The sequence below is a fragment of the Pyrgilauda ruficollis genome, unplaced genomic scaffold, assembly GCF_017590135.1.
Source record: "Pyrgilauda ruficollis isolate IOZ18807 unplaced genomic scaffold, ASM1759013v1 scaffold115, whole genome shotgun sequence".
NCBI lineage: Eukaryota > Metazoa > Chordata > Aves > Passeriformes > Passeridae > Pyrgilauda > Pyrgilauda ruficollis.
The window spans coordinates 1578182-1592441 of NW_024509766.1; the positions used below are offsets into that span (position 1 = coordinate 1578182).

Genomic DNA, 14260 nt, shown 5'->3' on the forward strand with positions numbered 1-14260 from the left:
TGATCAAACCAGGGGGTTCCTGGTGGGGAAGGCTCCTGGGGGTTCCGCCCTTGCTGCTTCCATGGCCTCACTGTGTTCTGGATCCACTGGATCCTCATCCATCAGTGCCCTCCTGGGGGGCTGCCAGAGACCCCCAGGGCTGTGCAGAGCTTCTGCTGCTCCACCGTCTTCCACGTGGGTTCTTTTAGCCAAACACCCGACTTGGGAAGGGATCTTGTCCTGCTTTGTGGTGCCTGGTGGGCTCCTTGCTCCTGATCAAACCAGGGGGTTCCTGGTGGGGAAGGCTCCTGGGGGTTCCTCCTTCCTGCCTCGTGGATCCAAGGGTGGGAAATCAGAGCTGCCACCTGGATGACAAAGATTTGGGTTCTTCTTTTGTTATGACAAGTAAAATTCCGTGGGGAAGGAATCAAGGTTTGCTTAAAAAAAAAACATTTCTTCTAACTGAACCAGTGGAATGCTGGATTATTTCCTCCTCTGAATTTTGGGAGGCTTTTAATTGTCTTTTTCTCGTCTAAATTCCCAATTTAATCCTGCCCAGCTCCCTGCTTACCTTTGGAGCTGTGGCACATGGAAGCAGTGTCACCAGGAACTAATTAATGATGAATAATGATAAATGATACATAAAACCCCCTGATTAGGGTTTCTCTGATAATGAAATGTGATCTCCTTGCTTGTCCAATAAAACCCAAGATGATTTGAAATGAAGAAGTTGAAATTGGGATCCAGATGTCTATCCTGGCTGTAGTAATTATCTGAATATATTTTAATTACACTTTTAATTGCTCTGTGCTCTCTAATGAGTTTTTCCATAGAATCCTTATTCCTGTTATCTCAAGTACCTCAATTATAGGGACAGGCCAGGAAGTGAGGCTTTATTAAAGCCTGTGAGGAGGGATAATGAATTTTGTGGGATAGGATAAAAAATTAATGATGGAGTTAACTCAGAGCTGTGAGTGGCACTTTCCCTTTGGAGAGGAGAGGCTGGGGAGGGACTGCCTGCCCCTCATCCCAGTGCTCTGGGGTAATTTGGAGATGGAGTTCAACTTCCCCCTCCTTTACATGAACCCTGTGTTCCCTTCTCCATCCAAACTCCTCGAGTGCTGTTCGGATCCTGCTCCACACAGAAGCAGAGCCACCTCACCGCCTTCACTGCAGCTGTGGAATCCTGGAATGCTTGGGGTGGAAGGGACTTAAAAACCCCAGCCAGGGGCAGGGACACCTCCCACTGTCCCTGGGTGCTCCAGCCTGGCCTTGGGCACTTCCAGGGATGATGCTGACCTTGTCCCACCCCCTTCAGTGCTGCCCCCCTGGTACTGGGCTCCAGGCTCAGCCTCACCGTGTACGGATCGTGCGGACTTAATAAACTGGGATGAAGTGAATCATCAACATTTGCTGCTTTTGTTTAATTATTTTAATCTGTGGTGGGTGGTGCTTCCACCCCAGTGTTACAGCAGGTGAAGATACTTTATCTGATGCATAAAAACAAAGATGATAAAGTAACATCCTGTCTCAGTCTACATTATTAATCACTGGGAAGTGAACTCGCTGGGTTTTGTTCTTGTGCTTTATTTAAAATGGGCTGACCCACACCACCTCTGCTTGTGGTTGGCCAGTGTTAATTAATCCATGTTCCCTCAGCTGTCTCCTCAATGCTCAGTGTAAGATCATTAATTCGTATTTATTATTAATTCATAATTATTTAATATTTATCATTAATCCAGTATTACAGGCCTTTGTCCCTCCCTGTTGTGTGTGTGTGTTTCCAGGATATTAAAAAAATCAACAGCAGAGTCTGGGGAGGGGATAACGAGTTCCGAAGCCTCGGGGCTGTTTTGGGGTGAAAACAGCGCTTTTGCAACTCCGCTCCCGGCCGGGGAAAAAAAAAAGCTTCTGCCGAAACCCGGGATCGAACCAGGGACCTTTAGATCTTCAGTCTAACGCTCTCCCAACTGAGCTATTTCGGCTGCACGGCCGCGCTCCGCCCCCCCCGCCCGTCACCGCCGACGGCGCCCCGCCGGGCGGGGGGACACGGGGAGGGACACGCGGGGGCACGAGGGGACAGCGGGGCGGGATGTGGGGCACGGGACACAGGACGGGCGGGACACGGGGCGGGGATGTGAGACACAGGGACCGGACACAGGACGGGCGGGACACGGGGCCGGGGTGTGAGACACGGGGACCGGACACGGGACGGGCGGGACACGGGGCCGGGATGTGAGACACGGGGACCGGACACGGGACGGGCGGGACACGGGGCAGGCGGGAGGCGGCGGCAGCGCGGTCTCTGTGGCGCAATCGGTTAGCGCGTTCGGCTGTTAACCGAAAGGTTGGTGGTTCGAGCCCACCCAGGGACGGCCGCTCCTTGTTTTCCTGCATGACTTTGGCTCCGCAGCCTCGGGACGAGCCCTTCCCGCCGAGTCCCGTGGCGGGATCGTTTTGGGGCCCTTTTGGGATCGTTTTCCCGCGGGCCGCGGCGGAGCAGGAGGTTGTCTCCGGAACCGCTCGCACGGGACGCGTTTCCCGCCGGAGCGCTGAGGCGGTGCCGCGCGGGGCCCTTTAGCGGGTGCACCGCGCGCAGAGGTTGCCTGAAGGGCTGCGGAGCGATGGCGGCGCTGGGCCGTGAGCGGGGCCGGGACCGGGGACCGGGCCGGGGATGGGGATGGGCACCGGGACCGGGCTGGGGGCACCGAAACAAGCCCTCGGCTCTCCGCTGAGGGAGTGACCCGGGGGGAGCCCTGAGGGGGCGCCAGGCCGTTGCCGCCCCCGCGGCCGCGCTGAGCTCTCCCGTCCTCTCTTGCAGGTCTCCGGCTCCCCGCGCACGGTGTGCTGGGCTGGCGGTGAGCGCCGGGCGGGGGGCACCGGGGCGGTGGGACCCCGGGAACAGGGGAGGCCGGGCCGGTGACAGCGCTGACCCCGGCGCTGGGGTGATGGGGTGGGGGGACCCCAGGACCGCGGCTGAAGGGCACCCCGAGCTCTGGGGGTCGGGGGGCTCCTTCCCCCTGGGCTTTGTGGAGCGCTGGGCTCTGTCACCCTGTCACCCTGTGCGGGCCTTTCTGTCCCCAGGCCCGGCTCTGTGAGTCCCGTGCACGCTCAGCTGCTCCATCAGACGCCGGCGGCCGATCGCGCTGACAGGTGAGAGCTCCTGCCCTGGGGACAGGGCACAGCCGGTGGTGCCACCATTCCCGGACAGGGGGGTCCCAGTGGCACCTCCTGTGAGGGGTCTCCTCCCTTCCCTGCTGAAATCCGGGGAGTTCTGGGAGCCCCGGGGAGAGGCAGCCAGGGGCTCTCTGTGGTGAGGGGCTCTGTCCCAGCACCAAAGCCACAAATCCCACACTGGGGAGATTCCTCTGCCACAAACAGAGGGGTGGCATTGTCATTCCTCAGGGAGTCACAGCCCCGTGGAGGGCTAAATGCTGATTCTGCAGGGAAATCACTGGAGAGTGATGGTTCTGTGCTGCTCCTTCCAGCTCTGTCCAGGTCCAGAAGAGCTCTGCTGTTGTCCAGGGGAAATCCTACGTCCCCAGCAGCCGTGGCGAGTACGTCATCACCAAGCTCGATGACCTGGTCAACTGGGCACGGCGGGTGAGTCCCGAGCCTCCCTGGCATGAGGGACAGAGGGTGGCACATCAGAGGCACCCCCTGCTCAGGATAAAAATAGGCTCAGAGCTCCCGTGGCCGAGTTCTGCGGCCAGAGGGTGACACTGGGGTCCAGTGACAGTCAGGGACACAGGCTGAAGGCACTGAGGGTGTGTGGGGGGTCTGGAACTGCCCTTTGGTCGCCAGGGAAAGGCACTTCTGGAGCTGTCCCTGCCCTGAGCAGCTGCTCTGCCTGTGGGGAAGGGTGACACAAGTGACAGTGCCCTGGGTCTGCTGTGCTCTGCCTTAGCTGGGCTGGTCCCTCTCTGGCCATGAGGCTCTGAGCTGTCCCTTCTCTGCTATCCCTGAGCTGGGACACCACTGTCCCCATGGGGCTCTGGGCTGTCCCTGAGGTGGGACACTGCTGTCCCCATGAGGCTCTGAGCTGTCCCTGAGCTGGGACACCGCTGTCCCCGTGGGGCTCTGAGCTGTCCCTGAGCTGGGACACCGCTGTCCCCGTGGGGCTCTGAGCTGTCCCTGAGCTGGGACACCGCTGTCCCCATGGCTGTCCCTTCCCTGCTGTCCCTGGGTGGCTCTGAGGTGGCTTTAGCCATGTCAGGGCAGCAGCTCTGGACACGCTCAGGCTGCTCACGGAGCTCTCCCCGTCTCCATCCCCCGGTACCTCGAACTCTCCCTTTGTGCGTGTCACCCACGCTGTCCCTGAGCTGCTGGCTGTCCCCACAGAGCTCCCTGTGGCCCATGACCTTCGGGCTGGCCTGCTGTGCCGTGGAGATGATGCACATGGCAGCCCCTCGCTACGACATGGATCGCTTCGGGGTCGTGTTCCGGGCCAGCCCCCGCCAGGCCGATGTCATGATCGTGGCAGGGACCCTGACCAACAAAATGGCCCCGGCGCTGCGCAAGGTACGGGGAGCACGGGGAGCTGGGCACGGCGTGGGGAGGTGGGCATCACCCCAAACATCCCTGTTCTGCAGGTCTATGACCAGATGCCAGAGCCTCGCTACGTGGTGTCCATGGGGAGGTGAGTGCCGGGATGTCCTCGGTGTCCTGGGGGGAATTCTTTGCTTTTGTTTCCAAATTCTTAAAGAAGTTTTGTAGAGCAGAGCCCAAAGGCTCCTTCTGGGAATGGTGTGTGTGAATCCTCCCAGGGATGGATTCAGGGGCTTTGCAGCTGCCAAACTTGTGTATATCCAGAATCCCAGTTTGCTTTTGGCTTTCAAAATGCTTCTGCTGTGCTGGAATCTGCTCCTTTGGGGATTCAGTTGGAATCTGCTCCATTGGGGATTCAGTTGGAATCTGCTCCATGAGAGATCACTTGGACTCCATGGTCTCAGAGATCTTTTCCAACCTGAATGATTCCATGATTCTCACAATTTTCTTGTCCCCACACCAGGGCTGAGGGTGGCAGGTCCAGGCTGGAACAGGACAAATTCTGGGAAAGCTCTGAGGCAAAATAGAAGGGTTTGTAGCAGAGAGGGAGGGCTGTGGAACCTGCTTTGTGAGGGTGATGGGAACAGTCCAGTTGGGTTGGATTCATCTAAAACCCTCCCAGGCAGGGCTCGTGATGGGGCGGTGTCACCTGTGGAGCTGGAGGCTCCAAGCCTGGCAGTGCCCACCTGCCCAGGGCCACCTTCCCTTGGCCTCCTGCTCACCTTCCTGGGCTGACACTGTCCCTGTCCCTGTCCCTGTCCTGCAGCTGTGCCAATGGTGGGGGCTACTACCACTACTCCTACTCCGTGGTGAGGGGCTGCGACCGCATCGTGCCCGTGGACATTTATGTGCCAGGTACAAGGGGCAGCTCCACCTGGGAGCAGGGCAGGGAGAGGGGAATTCTCTGCATTCAGGTGTAGGTTTGAAAGGCTTTCCTGTTTCAGTGGTGGGGAAACTGCAGCAGCTCCAGGGATTGTGGGATAGGGAGGGTTGTGATGGTGGTGGCACCATCAGCGGGGTGGGAGGCGGGGTTTGGATACACTTTGAAATTAAATAACTGCTGTGTTTGATAAAGATCTTGATAAACAGCATCAATTTAGTTTCTTTGCACTCTTACCTGTGCCATCCACAAAGCCAGAGGGGAGTCAGCTTTGGGATAAGTCCTGGGGTTGGCACTCGTTGCAGGTACCTGCCCTGTGACCTTCCCCCTTCCTCCCTTCTCTCCTTTCTCTCTCTCAGGCTGCCCCCCCACAGCTGAGGCTCTGCTGTACGGGATCCTGCAGCTGCAGAGGAAAATCAAGCGGGAGAGGAGGATGCAGATCTGGTACAGGAAATAGCCTTTATTTATGTCCCCACTCACTGCCCCGGGCACTGCTCACATCTACGCACAAATCCGGCTCCCAACGCGCCTTCCAATAAAACTCTACCTGGTCCAGGTGCTTTTCTGTCTTTAATAAACCCCTCTGATCTGAGGGGTTGGAAAACTGGGCTAAAAAGCAGGAGCTGAGTTTGATAACACTGAACAATCTGTCAGGGAAGGTGATGTCATATCGTGACATAAAGGCTTTGCTAGAATTTTTTCTTAGCTTTGTTGGGAAGTTTGGAGACCAACACATGTCTGGGTGATCCCTGAGCCCTCCCTGAGCTCATCCCTTACTCACCACCTGCTCCTTGTTGGTAATTCCTACACAGGATCTAATAAATCCATAATATTTGTATGCACAGGGGCCAGAAATTAATTAGGTTTCTGTAACAAGTCAAATACTGATGCTTAAAATCAGAATGTGATTAATAAACCTGATTGTAGAGCTCCTAAGCAGGGCAGGATAAAGCAGCCTGTCCTGGATGCATCCCAGGAGCCTGGGATGAGGAATGGTCGTGCCTGAGGGACAAACACACTTTGGAAAGACAAATAAATCGCTCGGGAACAGTGGTTGGGGTATTTCATTCCTTTTAATGGACTTTATCCCTTCTAGGGAGAGAGGAAACATCATTTATTGAGCTGTGAGGGGGTGTTGGGGTCAGGATTTGCTGCCGTGGGCTTTGACCGAAAATGTTGGGAAACTTCCCTGGGGAGTTGCTTCAGGAGAAGCTGAAATGCCCCAGAATGCCTCAGATTGCCCCATTTCTCCCACCTGGTTTGGATTATTTGACTCTTGTGGGAATCCACCCTGTATTTTCTCAAATTGATGCAGTTTTTAGAGGAAATGGCTGGTTCTGGAACCCGTTTGGCCAGAACACATTCTGAAATTCCAGCTTAATTGAGAATTTCAAGTCTTGAGGGGACAGAGCAGGGTGAGATCTTCCACAGAGCCCACAAGACCCTTCCAGGGCAGGGGGCTCCTGGGGCAGGGGGTTTCCTGTCCTTTTGTCCACTGGAATCCATCCTGAGCCTTCACCCGTCTCTCAGGGACTTTAAAGGTGATCAGAGCTTTTCTCCTCCTCATCAGCTCATGCCCAGCTCCTGCTCCCCTCAGTGTTTGAGGACGGTGGGGGTGATCATCCTGGGGTGGGAGTAGTAGCGGCACTCGGGGGGCGGCTGCAGCTCCATCACCCTCGTGCTGATGTTCTCCCTCCTGAACCCCGCCTGCAGCAGCGGCCCCACCTGGGTCTCCTGCAGGAGAGAAGGGCAGCGAGGAGCAGCCATGAGTTGGGGTGTCTCATGTGAGAAGTGGGGACACGCTGGAGGAAAAACCCTCCGAGCTCCCCTCTGGTGTTCCCTGCCCATCCCCAGCAGCACGGATGAGCTCCAGAGCCTCGGAGTGCTCTGGCTCAGCTCGGGCACAGCTTCGGGGAGGGGACAACTCACCTCGAACATCTTCTCGATGTCGCTGTACCTGGTCTTGAGCAGCTCCCCCCACGAGGTGAGGTTGCAGTAGGTGAGGACCCCTCCGGGCCGCAGCAGGCGGAAGGCGTGGCCCTGTCCCGGGAATGCGGGGCCGGGTCAGCTCCTCCTGCTCAGCCCCCGGCCCCAGCTCCCTCTCCAGCCCCAGCTCCTCCTGCTCAGCCCCCGGCCCCAGCTCCCTCTCCAGCCCCAGAGCCGCTCCCCGAGCTGTCACCTGGATGAAGTTGAACTGATGCGTGTGCCAGGTGGCCTCTGACAGCGGGTAGGTGTCGTACAGGATCCCTGCCCGGGAACACGGAGCTGGCTGTTAGCTGGGAGAGACCCTGAGGGGCTCCTGTGTCCCAGGAAAATCCCCCTCCATGGCCTGGTGTTGTTATGTTCCCATTGCAATTTGCCCCCATGTCTCTGAGCCCTGGAAGGCAGCGATGTGATAGCCCCCAAGACAAAGATCTGCTCCCCAGGACAAGGATCCATTTCCCCAGGACAAGGATCCATTTCCCCAGGACAAGGATCTGCTCCCCAGGACAAGGGCCCCAGGGCTGTGCCCTGTCCTCATCCCCATGGGAGGATGTGCGTTCCACCTGCATCCTGGCCGAACTGTTCCCCGTTTTCCATGGCTCAGGGATGTCCTCCAGGACAAGGATCTGCTCCCCAGGACAAGGGCCCCAGGGACACAGCTGTGCCCTGTCCCCATCCCCATGGGAGGATGTGCGCTCCACCTGCATCCTGGCCGAACTGTTCCCCCTTTTCCATGGCTCAGGGATGTCCTGCACCCCTCAGGGCTTTGCTGCACCCCCACTTTGCAGTGGGGTCCCAGCCCCTGCCCACCCTGCTGTTGATGTCTCACCGCTGAAGTGCCCGTCCGGCAGCGTTGGCACCACGTCCTCCCACAGCCCCTTCAGGGGCACCACCTGCGGGTGGGAGGCAGAGGGGTGAGCTGGGGGGGCCACAGGCACCCCCCAACCCTGGCACAGCCCGCCGTGCCCCTGACCTTGTGTGGCTGTGCCTTTGCCCACTGCTCCAGGCGCCGGAAAACGCCCTCGTTGCACTCGATGATCCAGTGCTCCTCGATGCCGAATTCCTGCACCTTGGAGGCGGCGATGGCCATCCCAAACCCCACCTCGAGCACGCGGCCGCCTGCAGGTGGAACCCAGCACTCACAGCTCTGGCTTTTCTCTGCCTCAAACCCCCTCTCCCCCAAGCCCTGAATTCCGACCCATTTTTTCCCCAAACTGGGCTCTTTGGGTGGAGGTTGGAAGCTGGCACGTGGTGCTGCTGGCGCTGAGGGGAGAAGTTGGGAGCAGCCCCATGTCCCTGTCACCTGCTGTCCCCCCAGCTGCCCCTGTGTCCCTGTCACCTGCTGTCCCCCCACAGTGGCCCTTTGCCCCCAACAAACCCCCCCAGTTGATCCCAGTGAGAACATACAACGTCCAACCCTCCCTCTGCCAAGGAAAACAGCCCCAAAAGCGGCAGATCCTGGGAGGGGAAACATCCCCAAAATCAGCAGGGCCTGGATGGGAGGTGGCTGCATCCCCTCCCCATGTCCCCATCCCCTTTCAAGAATGGTGGCATTTTTGTCACAAGGACACAAATGCCACCATGGCCCTGCTGCCCCTGTCACTGCATGAGGGCCACATGCAGTGGGGGCACAAGCAGTGGGGGGCACAAGCAGTGGGGTCCCCCAGCACATCTCCCCGCACGCCAGCTGCTTTTGGGGAAGCTGCACCCCCGGCACACCCCGGAGCCCCCCGTTACCCTTGGATGCAGCCACGGTGGCCAGCGAGTGCATGTAGGGGGTCTCCCAGCGCTCCATCACCGGCTTGCCCAGGATCTCCAGGTGGGCATCGGGCTCATCGTAGCCCGCCGTGGCCGCCCTCCAGGCCGCCCTGCAGTCCTCGCCCTCGCTGAAGATCGGCCCCGCCGCCGCTCCGGAGCTCATGGCTGCGGGAGGAAAGTCCAGCTGGACGGGCCGGGAGGAGGGAGAGGGAGAGAAAGGGCCACGGGGCTCTTGGCCGGCTTTAAATAGCCCTGCTGGAAAGTGCTGAGTGTGCACAGCCGGCTGGGGCCCCTGCGGGGATCGGGGGCCCTTATCGGGAATGGGAGCCCTTATCGGGAATGGGAACCCTTATCGGGATCGGGAGCCCTTATCGGGAATGGGAACCCTTATCGGGATCGGGAGCCCTTATCGGGATCGGGAGCCCTTACTGGGAACGGGGCACCACGGCGCTGCCAGGCCTGAGAGGTCACACGTGGCCCTGGGGTGTTCTGGGGGTGCAGAGGATGTCACCGCTCCGGGTGACACCGTGCTGTGCATGGCCAGAGAGGGAATGACCGCGCTGCTGAGGGTGGGGTCGGGCTGGATCGGGGGACACGGAGGAAGGGAGGGGGTTTTCCCTGTGTCCCACGCTGTGTCCCTCCAGGGTTGCACGCAGGGACAGTGCCACACTCCGGGCCATGCACAGCGCTGTGGGTGCCAGGGTGACCCGCACGCCCAGGGCAGAGCCAGGCAGAGGGAGGGTCCCGGGGAGCTGCAGACAGTGCAGGACAGGCAATAGGACCTCGGAGGATGGCAATGGGACCCCCGGGGATGGGCAATGGGACCCTGAGATGGGCAGTGGGACACCCGGGACGGACAATGGGGCCCCGGGGACGGTAATGGGACACCCGGGACGGACAATGGGACCCCGGGGATGGTAATGGGACTCCCAGAACGGGCAATGGGACCCCGGGATGGGCAGTGGGACCCCCGGGATGGGCAGTGGGACCCCGCAGAGGCCCCGCCCCCCGCGGAGGCCCCGCCCCCCCGCGCGCGGTGCTGGGGCACTGCCCAGGCTCCCCAGAGAATGGTCCCGACCCTGAGGCTGCCAGAACTCCAGGAGCACTTGGACAACGCTCCCAGGGACAGGGTGAGATTGTTGAAGAGTTCTGTGCAGGGCCAGGAACTGGACTCGATGGTCCTTGAGGGTCTGTCCTGTGATTGTGTGACCCCGCTGGGGACTTTGTTCGGGTGACTCATCAGGGCTGCCCCGAGGGGCTTGCGGTGGAGGAGGGGGAAGGTGGTGGGACAAAGGTGGCACCAGGAGCCTCCCCTCACCCTCCGTGTCCCCCGCAGGGCTGCCCTCCCGAGCTCCCCTCTGCTGTCGTCTGCCCGGGATGTGTTCCAGGCAGGAAAATCCCGGTTTTAAGCGTTGCCGGGGGTTTTGTGGCTTCAAACCGAAAAACTGACACCGGTCTGGTTCTTGTGATGTGCTTTTAGAATCATAGCAAGGCTTGGGTTGGAAGGGACCTTAGAGATCATCCAGTTGCACTCAGTATTATTCTGCTTGAGAGCTGTACCCTGGTGACATTGAAATTATCAGGCTGCAGGCTTGGGCATGGTAGAACTCAAAGTACAAAAACCAAATTAAAAAAAAAAATCCTTGGCTGGTTCTTCCAGTTTTGGCACAGTATTTGCCCATTAGGACTGGTCACCTTGTTTGAAACTGGAAACACGAGCCCCTTGTCCCATGCTGCTTGCACTGCTTTGTAAGCTGCTTATTTACTGCATGTTCTTAATTTGTAAATCCTAAAAGTACAGGAGGCAGGATAAGTGATTGGAATATCACACTGGAGTGGTTTGGAAGGCACCTTAGAGATCATCCAGTTTCAACACACATTGCATGAGGCCTGTTTAAATAAGTGGGTTTTGCTCTGAAAGTGTTTTTATTTGCTCCTGGACCTTAGTCACTGTCTGGTGCCTTGTGAGAGACCTGATCAGGTCTGGCTTCTGGAGCTGTAGGTGAGTGCCAGGCTTGAGGTTATTCCCTGGAATATCATCAGCCCCCTCCATGGATAACCTCCAGTTATTCCCTGGAATATCATCAGCTCCCCTCCATGATAACCTCCTGGTTATTCCATGGAATATCATCAGCCCCCTCCATGATAACCTCCTGGTTATTCCATGGAATATCATCAGCTCCCCTCCTGAACAGGCTGGGCTGTTGCAGAGTTTGTTCCCAGTCACAGGCTGTGATCCTTCAGAGCTGTAACCAGACTGGGAAGAATTGGGGGTTGATCAGAGAGGGAAATTTTCTTTATTCTCCTCCCCCAAAAGTGCTCAGAGGGAAGATGAGAGTGTAGAACAAACTCAGCTGCTGCAGCCCTCAGAAGGAAGCTCTGGTTTAAAGCTGTTGTGAGAGGCAGGTTTGGATGGGAAGTTATGAATTCAGCTGCTTTTCCAGGCAGAGATTTTCAGAGAAAGTACCTAAGGAAGCTGTAAGCCTTGCAGGTGTCTTGGCATGGGTAGGCAGGGGCCTTGTTGAGTGTTATTGTTGTAATTAATTAATACTTGGGGCTGGTTTGGATGAAGAAAGGTGCTGATCTTGGTCCTTTTGTCCTGCAGCTGATGGGGCCTGTGCTGAGGTGTTGATCAGAGCTATTAATCAAACCCCAGATTGTATATGTAGGCAAAGAGTTTGTGCTTTTGTTGAGTTTTGGTGGTTTTAAAATACCTGTACATGCTTTTTTTACTAATCCTGAGTTGATTTGCTCCGGCAGCAAGTATGTTTATGGCAAAAAAGAATAAATTAGCAATGAAAATGTGCCCAGGAAGTAGTGAGGCAGAACACTTGGTTCAAATTTATTATACAGCTGCAACTTCTGAGGAGTCATTATCCCACTTTCTGCTCCTGAGGTGATCCCTGTGGGGAATTCTGCTGCTTCAGGGGTGTTGCACCTGTCAGGATCTCACTGCTTGTGGTGGACAGACTCACCTGCCCAAAAGCCAGGCTTGTGGTCTGTGCTGTCACTGGCTGTGCTGGAGTGGCTTTGCATTCCAGCAGGGATGGGCTGTGATGTCCTCCAGTCTGTAAATTTGGATCTTTATGGAGGTGTGGGCTTTGGGGTGGTGTCAGCACGTGTAAGCTAAAAACATTGAAGAACATGAGGGGAGACTCAGCAGGGTCTGCAGCTTCTTCCCAAGAGGCAGCAGCAGTCTCTGCTCTCTGGGAGCAGGGGCAGAACCTGAGGCTGGAGCTGAGCCTGGGGAGGTTCAGGTTGGAGAGCAGGAAAGGTTCTTCCCTCCAGGATGCTGGGCACTGCCCAGGCTCCCCAGGGCATGGTCCCAGCCCCCAGAGTTCCAGGAGCATTTGGACACCGCTCCCAGGGATGGACAGGGTGGGATTGTTGGGGTGTCAGTGCTGGACTCAGTGCTCATAGATCCTTCCAACTCAGGATATTCTATCAATTTTATACATTTCTATTAATTTAATAACTGCCAGCCCATAAACTGTTAGGACCAAAAGTTTTCTGGAATGGAGTGTGGGTGAGACCTTGGGAAAGGGCTGGTGATGCAGCTGAGCGTGGGGGCAGAGCACTCACACACCCATCGTGCCTCACAGCTGTCCTGTATCATACCACATCTGGATTTTTGTGAACTTTGGCCCTGCTCAGTGTCTTCAAATCATGGAGGATCCCAAGGCAGAGGATTCCTGGCTTTTGGTATTCCACAGCATGTGTATGAACCAGGGCTGTGGATTTCCACAGAGCTGCTGGAGCTGGCCTTGAGCTACCCAGCTTTGCTGTTTCAGTCCATGTAGGGTGACTACAAATAATTCATGGTGGAACTGGAAGGTTTCAGTGACCTCCCTCCCCGCAGACAGCTTGGTGTTCTCTCAGAACACAGCTGGTACTTTAACAAGGATGTAAAATCGATTAAACTTTTATACCAAGCTATCAAATTTAGTTAAAAACACCCCAAAACAAACCATAACCTCAAATGTGGTTGGTGAAGAAAATGTTGCTAATACATATCAAAACTTTATTGTGAATATAGCAGTAGATCAGTTGGTTTTACTTTGCTATTAGGAAATTAGAGTTACTTATTTTCCTTAAAAATAACAGCACAGCAGAGGGGTTTGTGTCCTGCGTGTGGAGAGGGAAGGTGGGCAGGGGACAGTTGTGGCAGCCACCGGGGTGGTGGGGCCACCTTGGCAAAGCCTGGCTGGTCCCAGAACATGACCTGTTGCTGTGAACTGGCTGCTGTTGCGCAAGGCCCTGAACCCGTGCCAGGAGCCAGCGCTGCCAGAGGGAGCTGGGGGCACTTTTCCAATCCTTGAGGGAAACTTGGTCATGCCCAACACGCCCGCAGAAAACAGGCCTGCTCTGAGAGAGGGCAGGGCAGGGGTGCAGATCCTGCCCTGCTGCTCTCAGGGAGGGCTGGCACGTCCTTTAGCATGATGATAACACAGCAGAGGCTGCTGCTGTGACACTGAGGGCTGTCTTTGCCTCACGTGTCACCAGCTCAGTTGTTTGCTGGCTGCTCAAGGAGACGCTTTGATCAGCGCTTAACAGTTGGTCTGTTTTTGTGAAAGACAAGACTCGTGTCACGTCTCGGCTTGTAACTTAGGAACAGAATTTGCCTCAATGGCACAAGGCTCGTAGGTGCTGTGTAGTATTGAATTTTGTCACTTTGGCTGGTGCACAAGGGTTGTGACATGATGTCCTATCACAGAGAATTGAATCAAAGTGGAAAGGGACAGGCTGGTTTTGTCAGTTAGCTGCCCTGCTCCACAGGAACTTCCAGTTGCAAGGCTTTCACTTCCCTGGTACTCCCAGTGCACCTGCAGCTCTTACTGGTGGTGGCTGGGCTCTCCCTGCCATTACCTGCTCCTGAAAAGAGCAGGTGAGAGGAAGTTCAATATTTTTTTTTGTTAGGAGAAATTCAACTTTGCGCATGTAAGTGAAGGTGCAGGAATTCCCACCACCCTCAGCTGTACTCAGGTATAGGTGAAGGCAACTAGAATACAAAGCAAGGTGTTTTTTCTCTTTGAGGTCTGATGGAGAACCTGAGGACATCCCCAAAAATAAACTTTCCCAGTTCTTGTCTGTGCAGAGCCATGGAGCCATTAA

General features: G+C 56.5%; 2 protein-coding genes and 2 non-coding genes across 4 annotated transcripts; 2 read left to right on the top strand and 2 right to left on the bottom strand.

Annotated features, from left to right (window-relative positions):
• Positions 1–1891: 1891 nt before the first annotated feature.
• TRNAF-GAA lies at positions 1892–1964 on the bottom strand. Its single transcript has one exon. It is a non-coding gene; the product is annotated as a tRNA-Phe (tRNA).
• A 316-nt stretch (positions 1965–2280) lies between these two features.
• On the top strand, positions 2281–2354 carry TRNAN-GUU. Its single transcript has one exon. It is a non-coding gene; the product is annotated as a tRNA-Asn (tRNA).
• A 144-nt stretch (positions 2355–2498) lies between these two features.
• On the top strand, positions 2499–5960 carry NDUFS7 (NADH:ubiquinone oxidoreductase core subunit S7). The gene is made up of 8 exons (XM_041481549.1): positions 2499–2619; positions 2801–2837; positions 3064–3132; positions 3468–3582; positions 4321–4500; positions 4572–4618; positions 5294–5382; positions 5767–5960. Exons 1-8 carry the CDS (start codon positions 2604–2606, stop codon positions 5862–5864), a joined length of 651 nt encoding a protein of 216 aa, XP_041337483.1. The 5' UTR covers positions 2499–2603; the 3' UTR covers positions 5865–5960.
• Positions 5961–6464: 504 nt separating this feature from the next.
• On the bottom strand, positions 6465–9796 carry GAMT (guanidinoacetate N-methyltransferase). The gene is made up of 7 exons (XM_041481540.1): positions 9578–9796; positions 9128–9313; positions 8364–8509; positions 8220–8283; positions 7587–7654; positions 7337–7447; positions 6465–7141 (listed from the first exon to the last, which is right to left on the bottom strand). The coding sequence occupies exons 1-7, from the start codon at positions 9684–9686 to the stop codon at positions 7001–7003; spliced, it is 825 nt and encodes a 274-aa protein (XP_041337474.1). The 5' UTR covers positions 9687–9796; the 3' UTR covers positions 6465–7000.
• Between the last annotated feature and the right edge of the window lie 4464 nt (positions 9797–14260).

Excerpts from the sequence above, each read along its gene's own strand:
- GAMT (XM_041481540.1), bottom strand. The coding sequence starts at position 9,686 with ATGCACAGCACGGTGTCACCCGGAGCGGTGACATCCTCTGCACCCCCA. Across the intron at positions 9,314-9,577 it reads GCCGTGGTGCCCCGTTCCCA|CCATGAGCTCCGGAGCGGCG; the intron begins GTAAGGGCTCCC and ends TTCCTCCCGCAG. Across the intron at positions 8,510-9,127 it reads CACCGTGGCTGCATCCAAGG|GCGGCCGCGTGCTCGAGGTG; the intron begins GTAACGGGGGGC and ends TTCCACCTGCAG.
- NDUFS7 (XM_041481549.1), top strand. Across the intron at positions 3,133-3,467 it reads GCGGCCGATCGCGCTGACAG|CTCTGTCCAGGTCCAGAAGA; the intron begins GTGAGAGCTCCT and ends TGCTCCTTCCAG. Across the intron at positions 4,619-5,293 it reads TACGTGGTGTCCATGGGGAG|CTGTGCCAATGGTGGGGGCT; the intron begins GTGAGTGCCGGG and ends CCTGTCCTGCAG.